Source organism: Sus scrofa, chromosome 6, assembly GCF_000003025.6.
Source record: "Sus scrofa isolate TJ Tabasco breed Duroc chromosome 6, Sscrofa11.1, whole genome shotgun sequence".
NCBI classification, from domain to species: domain Eukaryota; kingdom Metazoa; phylum Chordata; class Mammalia; order Artiodactyla; family Suidae; genus Sus; species Sus scrofa.
In genome coordinates, this window is record NC_010448.4 from 108,247,654 (window position 1) to 108,265,047 (window position 17,394).

The window sequence follows — 17,394 nt, forward strand, 5'->3', positions numbered from 1 at the left end:
CCTCATCGGTGACCTATACCACAGCTCTTGGCAATGCTGGATCCTCAACCAACTGAGCAGGGCCAGGGATCGAGCCCACGTCCTCATGGATACTAGTTGGGTTTGTTACTGCCAAGCCACAACGGGAACTCTGAAATCATTAATTAATTGTTTGCGAAATAATCTAGAGGCCAAAGGAGAGGGAAGAGGTTACCCCCCATGTCTCGGAGCTAGAAATTACAGAAAAGTCTCTTGAGAATGGCAGGAACAGGACTCAGACTCCTGAGCAGCCTCTAAACAGTCGGCACAAAGAGTGATTATGAACCAAAGACCCAATGTTGGCAATGCTTGGAATGTCTGTTCAGGAAAGATGTTTTTTTCCAGAACCCTGCATTCCAGAACGCACAACAGCTTCCACCAGGAAGGTCACCCCAAGGACTTGCTTCCTTGCCATGAGAAGAGAGCAGCAACTGGCTCAGGATGGGTCACTCAGGCTGGATGCCCGTGGAGATGTCAATGGCCATTTCTCTCATGGGGACGTCATATCCTGCCTTGGAGTCCTCTTCAGGTCCCAAGCTCAGAACAAGGCAGCAAGCAGATGTTCAGTATGTGGAATGAATCTCATCTTCATTCATTTGCCATCTCAGAAACAAACAAACAAAAGTCTGGAAATATAAACCAGGAACCTTTGGTCTGAACACTCTGTGAGATCTTAGAACCACTGTAGCAGTTTATTCATTTGAAGTCACTTTCTGTTCGCTTCCCTTTTTTGATGCGCCACAACAAAAACCCTGACAACAAAAAAAAGGACCTGTGGTGTCTTCGGGAACAAAAAAGAAGTGAGAGCAGGGTCAAAGAGACAATTGCACAGTTGAACACGAAGGATGAGAGGAAACGGATTTCTCAAAGGGAAAACTCAGTGGTGGCTTTTATCTTAAAAAGCAGCTCTTCTTCCCAACCTCCTTTCTCCTTGTTTGACATCCTACGTAGGACTTATGTATCTATGGTCATAAATGAAGTGGGCCTAAAATTCTATTATCTTGCAAAGCAACTGTCTGATCCGGGAGACAAGGTTATACAAACCACATGAATTCATTCATCAGTTTCACTGCCTCTTTTCCTACAAAGGATAAAGACGGCCCTTACTGTGGTCTTCACTCTGGTCTGACCACAAGGCGGGATCCAAGCCACATCTGCGACCTACACCACAGATCATGGCAATGCAGGATCCTTAACCCACTGAGCGAGGCCAGGGATGGAACCTGCATTCTCATGGATATTAGTCCGGTTCATTACCGCTGAGCTACAACGGGAACTCCATTTCTTGCATTTTGTTTCCCCCCTTTCTTTTTCTGGTCTGAACCCAAATTACTCTCATTAATTCCTCTTTACTTTTGCAACTTCTTGGGTATTTCCTGGGGTGGTGCCAACAGAGATTTCTTTCTTGGAATTGCTCAAAGGCCTTCATTCTGCTAATGGAGGTTGGTGATGACAGCTTGGCGTTAATGGAACTCGCAACATTTCTGAAGCCCTCTTTAACCCTTCACCATTGTCCTCATCTCCTTTGCCCTTTTGGACCAGCTCTCCTCTTTCTTTCCAACTTTATTGGCGAATACTTGACAAACGTAACTGTATATATTTCAAGTGTACAACAGGATGATTTGATACACATGTACAGCCATGGTCTTCTCTGACTGGCTTCTCCGATGGCCTCTCTTCTATGACTTTCAGGCTCATCCGGGGAGCCGTCACCTCCCCCATGCACTATAACAGTCACAGCCGAGGACTTGTGCCACTGTGCCTCTGCGGGTTTCTTCGGCTTCGAAGACATCTTGTGTGCCCTGAGATAGACAGCGGGCCTGCTTATTCCAATTACTGCACCTTTTGCCAAGACAAACACCTCTGAAAAATGTCAAACCAGCCCCGACTTGAAAAATAAGGTTGGGTTGGTAGTCAGACCGGTGCCTTTCCACCTGCTGCTTCCTGGAGACGCCTGCGCGATCCCTGCTTTCTCCTGGGCTCCTCTTTCAAACGTCTCTGAAGTTTTCTCTCTCAACGAGCAAATTCGCCGCTAGCTGAGACACTCAGTGAAACTTCACAAAGAAGTTCGTCTTATTTCTGTAGGGAATTTATTTATTTATTTATTTATTCGTCTTTTTAGGGCCACACCTGCAGCCTATGGACGTTTCCAGGCTAGGGGTCTAATCAGAGCTGCAGCTGCCGGTCTACACCACAGCCATAGTAATGCTAGATCCAAGCTACATCTGTGACTGACACCACAGCTCATGGCAATGCTGGATCCTTAACCTCACTGGGCCAGATCAGGGATTGAACTCCCATCCTTGTGGATACTAGTCAGGTTCGTTTCCACTGAGCCACAATGGGAACTCCCTGTGTAGCGAATTTATAGTGGACTTACACGTTCCGGAGAGCTACTGAAGAGTTAGATCAATCACTTTTTAACCTATTTCCAAAAGAGGCCTCAGTTCCTTAGGCTTCTCTGCTTTCTTCCAGCACTGGCCCCAGCAGTCAGCTCTCTTTTTGGAAACACTTCCCCCACCCTCCACCCCTACCCTCAACCCCACCCCTGTGTGTGTGCGCGCATGACACAGTCACCAAAGTTCTACCACTTCACAAGTCACTGTATAAAGTGGACAAGTAGCAGCCAACAATGCTTCACTGAGGGACAGACACTGGGCAGGTGGGCAACCTGACTTACCCACTAAGTGACATCCACCCACACATCCACCTCACCATGTACGAGCTTCAAATTCATGCCTTGTCCAAATGACAGATTTCCATATGCCATGGGCCACCAAGGCTACTCAAGAACACTGGAAAGTATGAATGATAAATCTGTTTGTGCCAACAGTCCACTCCACTTCTTTTTTTTTCTTTTTAGGGCCACACCCATGGCATATGGAAGTTCCCAGGGAGGGGTAGAATTGGAGCCGTAGCCGCTGGCCTGCACCACAGCCACAGAAATGCCAGACCCAAGCCACATCTTCGACCTACACCAAAGCTCACAGCAACGCTAGATCCTTAACCCACTGAATGATGCCAGGAATTGAAGCTGCATCCTCACAAATAATAGATTCTTAACCCTCTTGACCCACAATGGGAATGTTGGGAGTCAGTGTTATTAGGTATAGAGTTTGAGGTTGATGAAAAAATTCTGGACATGGAGTTCCTGCCGTGGCCCAATGGGATTGGCAGCATCTTGGAATCGAGGACGTAGGCTCAATCCCTGGCCCAGCACAGTGGGTTAAGGATCTGGCGCTGCCAAAGCTGCAGGTTAGGCTGCAACTGCAGCTCGGATCTGATCCCCGGCCTGGGAACTCCACATGCCACAGGGTGGCCAAAAAAGAAAAAACTAATTCTGGAAATGGATGTCAGTAAAAGCCTAATTATTATTATTATTATTATTATTTTTAACCTTTAAAACGGCAAAAATGTGCTCATGAGAAAGAAGACTCCAAGTTACTCTTGGGACTTGCCATTCAAGAGCGGGAAGTAGCAGCCATTTCTGCCAATTGTTGTTCTCGCTTTCAAAGAGCGTTTTTAAAAGTACAAATGTTTCCCCAAAGAAGAAAGAGCCCTGTGGTCTGAGGAATGTCTCCCTTATGCAGCACATGCAGACCTGAATGACAAACACCAGAACCTGCCACAGTCCAGGCTGCCAACAACAGCAGAACTCAATACATTGTGTCAACGGCGGGGCTTTGAACTTCCTGGCTTTGTCAACGGATGTCACAACCTCTGTGTTATTTAAACAGATTTTGGTATTTAAAGCAGATCAGGTTTGTTTTTTAAACATTCATTTCGATCCTGAGACAAATTTCCTGTTTGTTTAAGGGAAAATAAAGAGAGACGGTTGTCAGTGGGAACTTGCCAGAAAGTCATGTATTTGGGAGAGAATCGGAGAGGTAGCTTTGTTGTTTGGTACTATTTTGATGCTGCTGTTGTTGTTTAAATACATAAAACTTAAGGGAAAAGTGACCAATGGCAGCGTGTATACAGGGTCCTTTACTGTAATTGCCCCAGTTTCAGCCATGCACCTCCCACGTAAACTGGTTATAGTTTTCAAACACTGTTTCATGCCATCATCTTGCCTTTGCTCAGCAAGTTCTCTCTGCCTGGAATCATTTCACTGGCCGCCTCAAACAATTCCAACTCACCTTTTGAAAATCCACTTTTAGAAAACTTTCCCTGAGCCTGGCCTCCATCCCCATATCCGAGGGGATCAGCAGCTTCTTCCAGGGGCTTCCGTAATCACTTATCATTGTACAAGCCAAACTCTACTGAAATGGGGGTCTCCCGAACCAGGGTGTGAACTGGTCATCTTTGTATGTTCGGGGCACACAACAGAGACTTGTATATGGTTAGTGCCTGAAACATTTTATGGAAATGCTCTGGATCATCAGAGCTGGTGATATAACCCCCAAGGTCACCAGATTATTTTTAAATCTCTTCTCATATATGAAGGACAGTTGGAACCTAGACCTGAGAATGGGGAGAATTTCTTCAATCAATTACCTCGATGGGCCTCTGCAGAGAAGATCTGAGACTGGCCCTCTGGTTCCAAGACCAAAAATGTCAGGGAAGATTCTGACTGGCACCTGAACCAACTGACTGTGGCCTGGGATACAGAGTCATGGGAGAACATGGAAGCTCATCCTTGAAGTCCATGGTTGGAAAGGGGGAAGGAACGTTTCTTTGGAGGAAGGTAGGGAAAGTGCTGGGCAGACAGGACAGATGTTTCTCTACCCTTGCCATCAACACCACCTGGGAGCTTGTAGGAAATGCAGAATCCCAGCCCCCACCCCACCCCCAGGCTTAGCGAACAACATCTACCATGGAACAGACCCCCAGGTGAGATGCATGCACATACAGAGCTCTGCCCCACACCTGCCAGCTCCAGCACTGTCTCAAGAACTACTCCATCCAGGTGGTACTGTGGCATCTCCAGGCAAGGGCAGGATCCAGCTTTCTCACAGCGGCAGAGCTGGAGCTCGTGGCAGACTGTACTGGAATCCCTCTGTGCCACAGACTCATATATGAATGTTGCTAACCCAGGTGACTGTTATTCTTTCAGGTGAAAGAGGAAACCTCATGAAAACATTTACTCTGAGAGCAGGCTTTCTTTTTTTCCAGGACCAAGGAAACTATTCCAAATCCACTAGACAGAAACCACAGCTATGGCTGAGAACTCTGTGTGGGGTTTTAAAAACATTGAATTAATTTATTCAACAGCAATCCTATGATTTAATCCAGGATCAGTGTAATTATTATTATTATTCGTCTATTTAGGGCTGCACCATGGCATATGGAATTTCGCAGGCTAGGAGTCGAATCAGAGCTGTAGCTGCCGGCCTACACCACAGCCACAGCAATGCAGGATCTGAGCTATGTTTGTGACCTACACCACAGATCATGGCAATGCTGGATCCTTAACCCACTGAGCAAGGCCAGGGATCGAACCCGAACCCTCATGGATACTAGTCAGGTTCCTTACCGCTGAGCCACGACGGGAACTCCATTAATGATAAATATTGGGCTAAGCTCTAGGCATAGCTATTAATAGCATCTGGGATCACCTCATTAAAATATACAGTGAGCCACGATTTCTATCAAAACACAGCATTTATAATAAGCACAATGGGACTGACAATACAGATGAGGAACAAAAAGAGATGAGAGTCATGTGAGGGAAGGATAAATTCTAAACCAAGAGAAACCTCGGGTGACTTTTAACAAACTCCTACATTTTAGAGAAGAAGAAATAATAGAACGTAATTAGGAAAAGCAGTGACATGAATATCTAGTTCATAGAAGGTAAGAGAAAAAGTACCCAAAATTTAAAGAGGGCAGAGAAAATGATGTGACTGACAGACTTGATTTCCAAAGTATAGGAACAGCTCATACATCTTCATAACAACAACAACAACAAAAACAAAACCCAATTTAAAAAACTGGCAGAAGACCTAAAGAGACATTTTTCCAAAGAAGACATGCAGATAGCCAACAGGTACATGACTAATTTGCTCGGCATGGCTAATTATTAGAGAAACACAAATCAAGACTACAATGAGGTACCACCTCACACTGGTCAGAATGGCCATCATTTAAAAGTCTACAAATAACAGCTGCTAGAGATGGTGTGGAGAAAAGGGAACCTTCCTACACTGGTGGGAATGTAAACTGGTAGAGCCACTATGGAAAACAATATGGAGGTTCCTTAAAAAAACTAAAAATAGAGTTGCCATTTGAGCCAGCAATCCTGCTCTGGAAACAAAACTATAATTACAAAAGAGATTTGCACCCCTATGTTCACAACAGCACTATTTGCAATAGCCAAGACATGGAAGCAACTTAAATGTCCACTGACAGATGACTAGATAAAGAAGACGTGGTATATTTTTACAATGGAATTATTACTCACCCATAAAAAAGAAGGAAATAATGCCATTTGCAGGAAAATGGATGGACCTAGAGATTCTCATACTAAGTGAAGTACGAACTTTAAAACCTATGGTGCTAACTGAATCTGGTAATTTTAAATTCTTCTTGACATTAGAATGGCAATGGTTTCTCCACACACCAAGGAAAAGCTCATTCTTTTCAATTAATAAGCGTGAACATTAACTGCTCGACACACATTTCACACAATCCCTGCAATATTTCTGCAAAGTTATACAACTACTCCCATTTTACAGATGAGAAAATTGATACATACAGAAGCTAAGGAATTTTTCCAAGGTTACAGTGCTGCAGAGTGGGATTCTTATTTTGCTTTCTGGCTCCAAAATACTGGGTTATTTGTCACTACTGTCTGCTGACAGCTCTTCCTTGCCTGGAATATGATAGGTCACTCTACAAATTTCTGCTGAATAAATTTGCTGAATCTTCACACAGAGCAACCAGAAAAAAATTTTTCTCAAGGAAAAGAAAAACCTCCTAAGAGGCATGAGTATGGCAACTGGGTCAAGCATAATATAATTCTCAGAGTGAAGAGTCAACCACCTGAGCACACTTGAGGAAAATAAGAGTAACCATGACAGGCTTCACAGAAGATGTGTCGGGACTTGATCAGACCTGAGTGGTTCACATGGTGTAACGTAGGCGCCAGGGCGGGTACACTTCATTGGAAGAGGTCCCTATTATTCATTGGGCTGAGAACTGGGTTGGTTTTTTTCCTTCAAGTGAGAGTAAGAGACGTCCTCCTAACTTCAGGCCTTTTGTTCCCACCTTAGAAATCCCACCGAGAGCAACATCAGCACTCCTGTTCCAAACTGCCAAATGTTAGGCCACACCATTCAGAGCTTTTGACTTCTCTCTGTGTGCCCTTAAAATGCTAGGATTTGGGGAGTTCCCGTTGTGGCTCAGCAGAAAGGAATCCAACTAGTATCCATGAGGATGGGGTTTGATCCCCTGGCCTCACTCAGTAGGTTAAGCATCCGGGGTTGCTGTGAGCTGTGCTGTAGGTCGCAGACCTGGCTCAGACCCTGTGTTGCTGTGGCTGTGGTGTAGGACGGCAGCTGTAGCTCCAATTGGACCCCTATCCTGGGAACTTCCATATGCTGCTGGTGCAGCCCTAAAAAGTAAAAAAAAACAAAAAAAAAAACAAAAAAAAAACCAACCCCACCCCCCAAAAAACGAACGCAGTCTACCAGGCAATTCATTGTTGACTGAAAAAGACCTTTGTTGATGCATATTTGACTAACGGACTGGCTATTTGAGTATCACATAAACACGCACAACCTGCTTATACTTAACTGTCTGGCCTTACCATCAGATGAGGACTACTGATGGATAAATAAAACATCAGAAATCTTAACCTGGAGCTCTTGCTGTGGCGCAATGGGATCGGCAGCGTCTCTGCAGCACCAGGACACAGGTTTGATCCCCGGCCCGGCACAGCGGGCTAAGGGATCAGTCATTGCCGCAGCGGCGGCGTAGGTCACAACTGTGGTTTAGATCTGATCCCTAACCTGGGAACTCCATATTCCGAGGGGCAGCCAAAAAAGACAAAGGAAATCTTAATCTAAAGATTGTCTGGGTCGGATCAAAGTGCCACTGTAGAGTCAGGAGGGAAAAAGCAAGTTTAGACGAATTTTTGTAAGAGAGACATTTTTTTTTTCTTTTTTTAAAGCAATTTTTATTGTAGTTGATTTACAGTATTCTGTCAGTTTCTGCTGCACAGGAAAGTGACCTGGTTATACATGTATACATTTTTTCTCATGTGATCTTCCATCATGTTCTATCACAAGTAATTGAATCTAATTCCCTGTGCTATATACAGCAGCACCTCATTGCCTATCCACTCCAAATCCAATAGTTTGCATCTACTAACCCTAAACTCCTCGTCCATCCCATATCCTCCATCTCCCCCTCAGCAACCCCAAGTTTGTAGAGAGACATTTTAAAGAGGAACAAATGAGCAAACGGCTGTTTATACAAACTCCACTTTGGAGATAAAACAGGAGAACAAGTGTGAGTGGGATCCAGACGGGAGAGGGGTACCTGGGACCCCTGCCCCCCCGGGGGTGGGGGTCGGGGGCAGGCCACCAAGCCCAATGGAGAGATGAGCTCTTTTCACAAAACGGCACCACATAAATATCTACTAAGTCTTTCCAATCCACATGCCATTTCTTTTTTTTTTTTTTTTTTTCCCTTTTTTGGCCACATCCAAGGTATATGGAAATTCCTGGACCAGGGATCAAATCTGGGCAGCAGCTATGACCTACGCCACAGCTGTGGCAATACTGGATCCTTAACCTACTGTGCCACAGCAGGAACGCCTCCTTTCTATTATGTGCCAAAACTTAGCTTCCCCATAATGAAATTCTGCTCCTTCAGATCTCCCCAGTGTGTTTCATTTTATTAGCTCATTCTCTAATGACACAGGCAGTTGGTTCTGCCCATGGCCTGCCCTCTGGTTTGGGCATGTGCAGGCTGTGAAGTGCTCCGCTAACTACCTTCCCTCTGCACACACCTCAGGGGCCTCAGTGCTAGGGAGTGGGATAGAGGACCTTCATAAGGAAAAGGGGACTCAAACATATAAAGAAAGGAGTAGTACATGACAAGAGCATTACTGCAGTGGGAGGTACGTCGAAAGATACATGCAGAACTGCATCTTCTATTTCTGACCTGAGTGCGCAAACCCTGCAAACACATGAAAATAGGATCAGTGCATTTAAGCACTGGCTTGGCTCTCAATTATTCAATGCTATCTTAACAAGGAACCAAGGACCTATCACTTCATTTCCCCCTTCCCACCAGGTGGAGAGTGTATAAACCTTCCCAATTAACTGGCCTTTGTGCTGCAAAAAATCACTTGCATTTAGGTGCTATACATTATCTTGGATACCAACAGCATTCGCCTAAACCTTGCAGTCAGAACACTTTAACAGAAATTCAGAGTATTTCCTTAGTAAATGAGCTAAAGCGAATTCATCCGGGTCAAAAGTTGTGAAACCCAGAATCGTGATCATATTTTTGCAGTACAGAACATTGCGATGATCAATGGCACTAAAAATAGCCCAGAGAAAAATGAGGAGTTCGTAATCGGAAACAAGAAAAACAACAACCTTATCCAAAATAGCAAAATGTCCATTAGCATCAGTCACTTCCCTAAGAATTATTTTGACAATTGGAAACGGAATTTAAATTTTTTTCCTTCAACCCCAAACTGTATTTCCCCTCCCATGTGTCCTCTGGGAAAACCGTGTCTATAAACGACTAATTCCCAGATAACTAGCTTCTCACTGCCTGTTTCCATACAGCTCAGCAAACACAGAGTGGCTCCTGAACTTGCCATTTCACGTTCCTGTCGCTTCCACAGTGATGTCATGGAAAGACATGGACAAGTTCTTGTCGCCCAGCGAGAGCCTGTAAAGGAAATTATGCTGCTGCCTCTGGGTTTTAATTTTCCATGAAAAATTATTCCCATTGCCCTTAGCCGCTTTGACTGTGAAAAGGAAAAATGATTTAATTAGAAAACAGTCCTAATTAGATTTTGTAAGCACACTCTTTCAACATAAAAGTTACATTACAGCACAGCTTCATTGGGTTTAATCATTTGTTCTCCAGAATACATCAAGGTGCTGAAAAACAGCTGGAGGAAGAAAATAAAAGGAGTACAACACTGCTGCCCAGCAAATTATCCGTTTAAATGAGCTTTTAAATGTGACAGAAAGAAGGAGTGAAAAATCTTAAGACGCTGAGAAAATGGGAAGAAATGCAAATAGTGAACTGAAGGGAGTAGCCCTTCTCTGACGGTCTTTTTCCATCGAGCAAGTGCAGAAAGCCAGCAACGGGCTCTCCACACCCAACAGATGGTGAAGATGATGCAGATGAATAAGAAGAAGATGATGATGATAAAGGAAAAGAAGTAACATTGCATATACTAAAACCAGCATGATACAGAGAGGGATGATATGCTAATGCCTGAAGCAGTCAGTATTATTTGCAAACATGGGAGGTGGGGGATGTCAACTAAATTTATTGCAGTGGTCATTCTGCAATATACACAAATATCAAATCATTATATGATATACCTTTAATACAATGTTATATGGCAATTATATCTCTATAAAACTGGGGGAAACGAAGTAAGAAAAATCATGGAGTAGGAGACAGAACATGGAGGAGAGCCAACAATCTCTCTGTCAGCATAGGCTTGACACAGTGAGAGTGAAATGTGTTGGGGATCATGGCTGTACCTCCAGAATTTGTCTGTCATCTGTTAGTGTGTGTGTGTGTGTGTGTGTGTGTGTGTACACACCAGAAACTAAATCTAAGTCTGACTCCAGAACCTGAAAGATTTATTTACTTTTCCCCGCCTTAGAAGTTCAAGCTTGATTCCATGTCAAGCTCTGGAACTTCCTTGGAAATAATATCTAAAAAAAAATTAAGGGAGGAAAAAATGATGTTATTTAGAAATCATGAAATCTGTGTGATTCCATCCTAACATACAATAAGCTTCTTCTTTTTCCTTCTTTTTAAAATTTCCACCAAAAACTGCAAGAGTTTCACTCAGGGTCATGGGAGATATTTGAAAATGCCCAATATCCAACCCTCACAGCAACTTCTGAGGACACGTTTACAAGTTCATCCTATACTTAAAACAGGTGTGACTTTTATCTAGTAAACTCACATAGCCAAGTCTCCTTCTTGGTTCAATACGTGGCAAGAGGTCAAGAGAAAAGTCAACACGTCGCTGGAAGAAGAGAGGCATTGCCATGCATCTGAGACCTGGCCAAACAGCCTGAGAGAGAGGTGACTGAAACTCAGAGAAAATTCCTACCCACTCAAGCGTTCTTCTTAAAGATAAATCAAATGGAGACTGAAACTCACCAGCAGAATCTTCTCCACTCTTTCAAGAAAAACTCCTAAACAGGAACCGCAGTTCAGGACTGCGGTCCTCTTACTACACAAGGAGGTGTTGTTATGGAGACAGCTTTGCAGGCTCCCTGGCAATCTCAGTGTATAATTAAGGCTAGTGATCCCAGAACAGCCAGAAGGTGGTCTCCATGGAGACCAACAAACACACATTTCCACAGGCACAGCAACTGTTCCGAATCAATGACTCTTTACATAGGTTTAACAACATTATGAATGGTACATCAATGGCTTCTTTTGTTAGACAATGTCTGATTAAATGCCCTGTGAGAGAGCCTGTTCTCCTGCAAGCTGAATTCTGAGAAGTGTCTAGAGGAGGCAGTTCCCAACTCAATTCACAACCTAGAACTAGTGAATACAAATGGAAAATCCTGACTCAGGAAATCGCTGGTTGATCTGGTGGAAGAATTAAACCAGTGACGGTGGAGCCAAGGAGGGCCTGCCAACGGCTGGCACTCACCAGTCCATGGCTGCCTACATTATTCAACCCTCTTGGGAAGGTAGACATTATTATTAAACTTGTTTTCAGATGAGAAAATGAAGCACACCCCTAGAAAGTGGCTGAGCCGAGAATCAGGCGAAGGTACAATTAAGTCTTGGCTGGGGTTTAAGGGACTTTACACGATGCTCTGGGTCCTCATGGCATCTTGTGACTCCCTAGCTGTCCCACATAGATTATCTCATATTTTTTGCTTTTATCTTGAAATGCTGAGGACTCAGGTGGGTTCTAGAATTTTCTAATTGTGCAATATTTTACCCCTTGTTCCTTGCCTCCTTGCTCTACTGCCAAGCCATCCACACACTCCAGGATAGAAGACTCACAGAAGACCACATTTCAGAAGGCTGCCCCAGCTACCACCCGGACTGAGTGAGCAGCATTCTAGGCTAAGGAGCAATGGGAAGGGAAATCCCGTTCCATTAGCATAACTGTGCCTGTACAAACTCTACATCAAAACAGGGACAAACATTCCAATTAACCACTTAAGGCATTTCTATGTAATCTTCTCTATCTCTGCTGATAGAGACGGAATTAGGTCAGATTGAGAGTGCTTTTATACTTTATTCTGATTGAGTCTATTAAAACCTTTTTAAATCTGGCAAATGCTTTATTATGTAGGCACTGATAATTAATGATATGGTTCCTAGCAGATCATCCTTATATCCTACAACTGAATGTAAATGCCATAGCATTTAGTCTTAAATATCAGATAGAGTTAACACTGTCAAAGCTTATTCAAATCATAATATTTTTGAGCAATGTTCATATATTTTCTACTCCAGATTCCTTGCTTTCTGGGTGAAAAAAAATAGAAGGGTTCAGTGCATAGTGATTAAAGCCAAATATTCTTTCCTTTCCTAAATCCCCTGAAAGCCCAGCCTCTCTACCATGTGACTGGTTGAGAGTTTTTATCATGGATGGACATTGGATTTTGTCAAATAACTTTTCTGTACCTATTGATGTGACCATGTATTTTTGATTAATATGCTATATTAAATTAATCTTCACATATTGCATTCCTGGGATAAATCTCACTTGATTACAGTGTATAATCCTCCCTGTGTGTTACCCAATTTGGTTTGCTAATATTTTGTTAAAGATCTGTGTTCATGAGGAATATTGGTCTGTCGTGTCTTAGAATTTTTTGTCTGGCTTTAGTATCAGGGTAACACCCTTTACAGACTAAATTGGGAGTTATTCCCTCTTCCTCTATTTTCTAAAACAATTTGTAACGAAAAAATACTTCTTTTTAAAATATGTGATAGAATTCATCAGTAAAGCCAACTGGGCCTGGGCTTTTCTTCATGAAAAGATTTTTAAATTATTACTTACATTTATTTACCTTTTATGAATATATTCAGATTTTCTCTTTATTCTTGAGTCAATTTTCTTAATTTGTTCCTTTGGGGAATTTGTCCACTTTATCTAAATTGTCTATTTGCTCGCATAAAACTATACAATGCTTTTGTAGAGGATCAATGATACATAGGATCAGTAGTGATGTCCCTTCTTTCATTTCTAATTTTGATTATTTGTATAGCTTCTTTCTTATTTTCTTCATCAGTCTAGCTAGAGGTTGGTCAATTTTGTTGATTTTTCAAAGAACCAACAATTGATTTTCTCTATTGCTTTTCTGTTTTCTATTTCATTAATTTCCACCTTAAACTTTATCATAGCCTTCCTTTTGCTCACTTTGGGTTTATTTTGATCCTCTTTTTTCTTGTTTTTTAAGGTGGAGGCTTATGTTATTGATTTGAGACCTTTTTTCTTTTCTACTACATTCTGGGCTCTGTTGTACTTGATAAGAAGTCATCCACTAATCATAATTTTTTTACCTAAACTTCTTTCTTCTTCTGGAATTCTTATTATACATATAATGTTGTCCCACAGGCCTCTGGGCCTCTGTTGATATTTATTCAATGAAAAAAAAAAAAACCCACAAAACTTTGTTCTTTAGATTGAATAATTTCTTTTGCTCTACCTTCCAGTTCACTTATTCTATCTTCTGCTATCTCAAATATGCTGTTGGATACCTCTAAAGAATTTTTCATTTCATTTTAGTTATTGTACTTTTCAACTCTAGAATTTCCATTAGGTTATTTATTTAAAAATCATTTCTACCTCTCTGAGATTCTGCATTCATTGAGTCTTTAAAAAAAAAATTATTTAAGCATAGTTTCCTTTATATGTCCAAACATATTGAAATAGCTGCTTTGTAGTCTTTTTCTGCTAAGTCTTACATCTGAGGACAGACACCTAAACACAATTCCTATTGACTAATTCCTTTCCTGTGCATGGATGGTGCTTTATTGTTGCTCTGAATGCCCTCTTTTTTTCACTGAATACTGAACATTTTAGATAATATAGCAACTCTGGATTCTGACTTTTTCCCAGAGAATTTTTGTTGCTGTTGTTTTGCTTGTTTAGTAATTTCCTTGGACTAAGTCTGTGAAATATGTCTCCCATGTAAGATACGGGTGCTCAGGTCTTCACTCAATTTTGTTTCTTGCTTTTATTTTTAAGCATGCCTTTCTAGGGGTCATCCCCACATCTGCATAGCTTAGTGTTCTGGCAAAGACTAGCTTTGAGCCAGAAAGGCTTCTTTCTGCTTCTGAGTCTGTGTGTGGGCTGCAGAACATATTCAAACTTCAGACTGTTTTCATGTACGCCCTGGCTTCTCGTTCTGCTGGCTCTCTCACACCTCCTCTGTGAGTGCACACAGGCTCTATTGGCCAGAGATGTGTGGGTGTGTGGCACACTCCATCGCTGCTGCTCATGCATAGAGACTAAGGTCAACCTGGCATTTAAGGCAAGCTAGCAAGTCCCTGATGGCTGTTACATCTCCCAGAACTATTAAGTCCCCAGCTAGACCATTGCTCCATTGCTTGCCCCAAAGAGGACGGAAAACTAAAGCCAGGGAGCTACTGGCTCTTCCTGTTCATTCAGCACTGACAGGGCCACTTCACCCAACCATACTTCAAACAGAGCAAGCCTCTTCTGAAAGCAGCCGCAAGCCTGTCAGTTTTCACAGCCTGCCCTGCTCGGGTTGAAATATCATACTTACAGAGATGAGGAGGAGGGAGTGAGAGCAACCCTAGGCAAGAAGCTCTACAAGCTCATGCTATTCCTACCCCAAAATGTAGTAGTTTGGATGAACAAATGTGTCTTAGTTTGTTGTGTGCTTTTGATCAATTTTTAGAGAGCTGAAATGTATATCATTGACAGTCTTTTTCCAGCTTTCTAGCTGCTTTTCAGGGAGATGATTTAACAACCTCCTCATTCTGTCATGCTCTAAGTTAGTATCTCAGCCACTCTTTACATTCTGTTGGAATGCGTATTACTAAGGCTTTTAGAAAGTAGACCATGCAGATGAAAACATCACTGTGAAATCTTACTTTCAAATAAAAGTGTGTTTGTTTTTGCTTTATGGGAGAAAAAAAAAAATCAACCAACAAACATAAATATGGCTAAAGGCCAAGTTTAAATGATTACTTCATTAGATTAAATTAATTAAGAAACAATGCCCCAGGGCCCTATAACTTGACTCCTTTATAGACGTTAGAGATGAAATGCTCCACTAGAAGGAAACTAGTCCCAAAACACTGTAGTTAAGACTGTGCACCTACAGCTGCCTTTTCCGCTCCTTTTTATTTTCCCACCTCTCTATCTTATGCTTCAACCGTGGTCAATCAGTTACATGCCGGGCGTTTTTATAATAGTCCCTTTTTTGAAGGGTCCATCAAAGTTCCCCAATGTGGCCATTTGTCTGTTTTTCTTTTTCTATTGTCTCTGACAGGCTGAGAGCTTCTGGGAAAGTCACGGAAGCTCTAGATATCCTCACAGCCCCCAGAAAGGAAGAGGAGAAGTGTGCGCATGCAAAGAGGAATCCAGTCTCTTTGAACTGAAGAGTTTGGAGGGGTTTTGTTTGTTTGTTTGTTTTTCAAAACCTTCATTTTCAGATGGTGAAATTTAAGGCTCAGAGAAGTTAAGGGGTTTATTCAGGTCACCTTCCAGGAATGTGATAAAAACTGACATGCCATGCTGACAAAACAGGCAGAAGCCCTCAGAAATTGTTACCTGAACGAGCAAAGGATCAAGCTCAGGACCAGCAACTAGAGGTGATTCAGTGAAGACCAACCTGACATTCCATGGGCTCCGAGAACACTGGACACAAAGGCCCTGAGTTGGATTTTTCCCATCCCTCCCCTCTCTCTTACCTTAGCACAGAAAATCCAGGCCGCACACTGCCCTGGGGCCATCAGGCTTTTTAGCTTCACTGTGCTGAACATGAGAAAGAATCCCAAAAATCCACTGGAAAGAGAAAATAAACTTTTGTTAGACTTGCCTTCACATAGCCAGTAACTATTTTCTTTTACACTTTATATTTACCTTTGTACAACTTAGTTTTTAGTTATTATACCACTTCTATCTCATCTCTGTTTTCTAGTGATCTCTGGATAAAAACACCCAAAATTTGGAGTGCCCTTTGTGGTGCAGCGGAAACAAATCCAACTAGTATCCATTAGGATGCAGGTTCAATACCTGGCCTTGCTCAGTGCGCTGGGGATCTGGCGTTGCTGTGAGCTGCCGTGTAGGTCACAGATGCGGCTCGGATCCTGAGTTTATGTCGTTGTGGCGTAGGCTGGCAGCCGTAGCTCCAATTCGAGCCCTGGCCTGGGAACTTCCATATGCTGCGGATTTGGCCCTAAAAAGCAAAAAAAAAAACAAAAAACAAACAAACAAAAAAAAACCCAAACCCAAACCCAAGCTCAACCAAAACTGAAAAACTCATTAAGCTCTACATTGTTAAGGAGCTAGGAGGAGATCATTTCACTGGAGGCAGAGAGTGGGAGATCGCTGGCAAAACCATGTAAGAAAAAAAAAAATCTGGAGTTCCCATCGTGGCTCAGTGGTTAACGAATCCGACTAGGAACCATGAGGTTGCAGGTTTGATCCCTGGCCTTGCTCAGTGGGTTAAGGATCCGGCATTCCCATGAGCTGTGGTGTAGGTCACAGACGTGGCTCGGATCCCGCGTTGCTGCGGCTCTGGCATAGGCCGGTGGCTACGGCTCGATTCACCCCCTAGCCTGGGAACCTCCATATGCAGCGGGAGCGGCCCAAGAAATAGCAAAAAGACAAAAAAAATAATAATAATAAAAAAAATAAAAGAAAAAAAAAATCTGGAGGCAGTATCTTCTGCTCCCTTTTGTATTACATCTGGAGCTTGGTACTTGCCAAGGTAGAGCTTCAACTTTGTTTCAAGCAGAACAGAGTGTCAGGAAAAGATTTCCAAAGAAAAAAAACTTCCCATATGAAGTCAGAGTGTCTGGACTGGCCCCTAGGTTCAAGGTAAGAACTTAGAGGAGGGCTGCATAATAGAAGCCCCCCCAAACCAGGGTGACCTCCACAGAAGCTATGCTTTGGGAATGATGCCTGAACAAGCCCTCGCCCCTCAAGGGAGCCTGAGGCAGGGCAGCATTTGGGGGCTCTCTAGAGGTGTGAACCTCTCAGTA

General features: G+C 42.8%; 1 protein-coding gene across 6 annotated transcripts in view; it reads right to left on the reverse strand.

Moving 5' to 3' along the window:
* The window catches only part of TMEM241 (transmembrane protein 241), a 102,171-nt gene that overhangs the window by 20,079 nt on the left and 64,698 nt on the right, over window positions 1-17,394 (reverse strand). For 4 of the 6 annotated variants that reach the window (XR_002345438.1, XR_002345439.1, XM_021097749.1 and 1 more), the window contains one exon: window positions 16,099-16,192. Coding sequence is in view for 4 of the 6 variants with exons in the window: in XM_021097749.1 (XP_020953408.1) it covers window positions 16,099-16,192 (94 nt within the window). In the remaining 2 variants the exon portion in view is untranslated. Of the gene's footprint in view, window positions 1-7,582; window positions 9,950-16,098; window positions 16,193-17,394 lie in introns of those variants that run through there. The other 2 variants (XM_021097746.1, XM_021097744.1) reach the window with 2 other exon arrangements.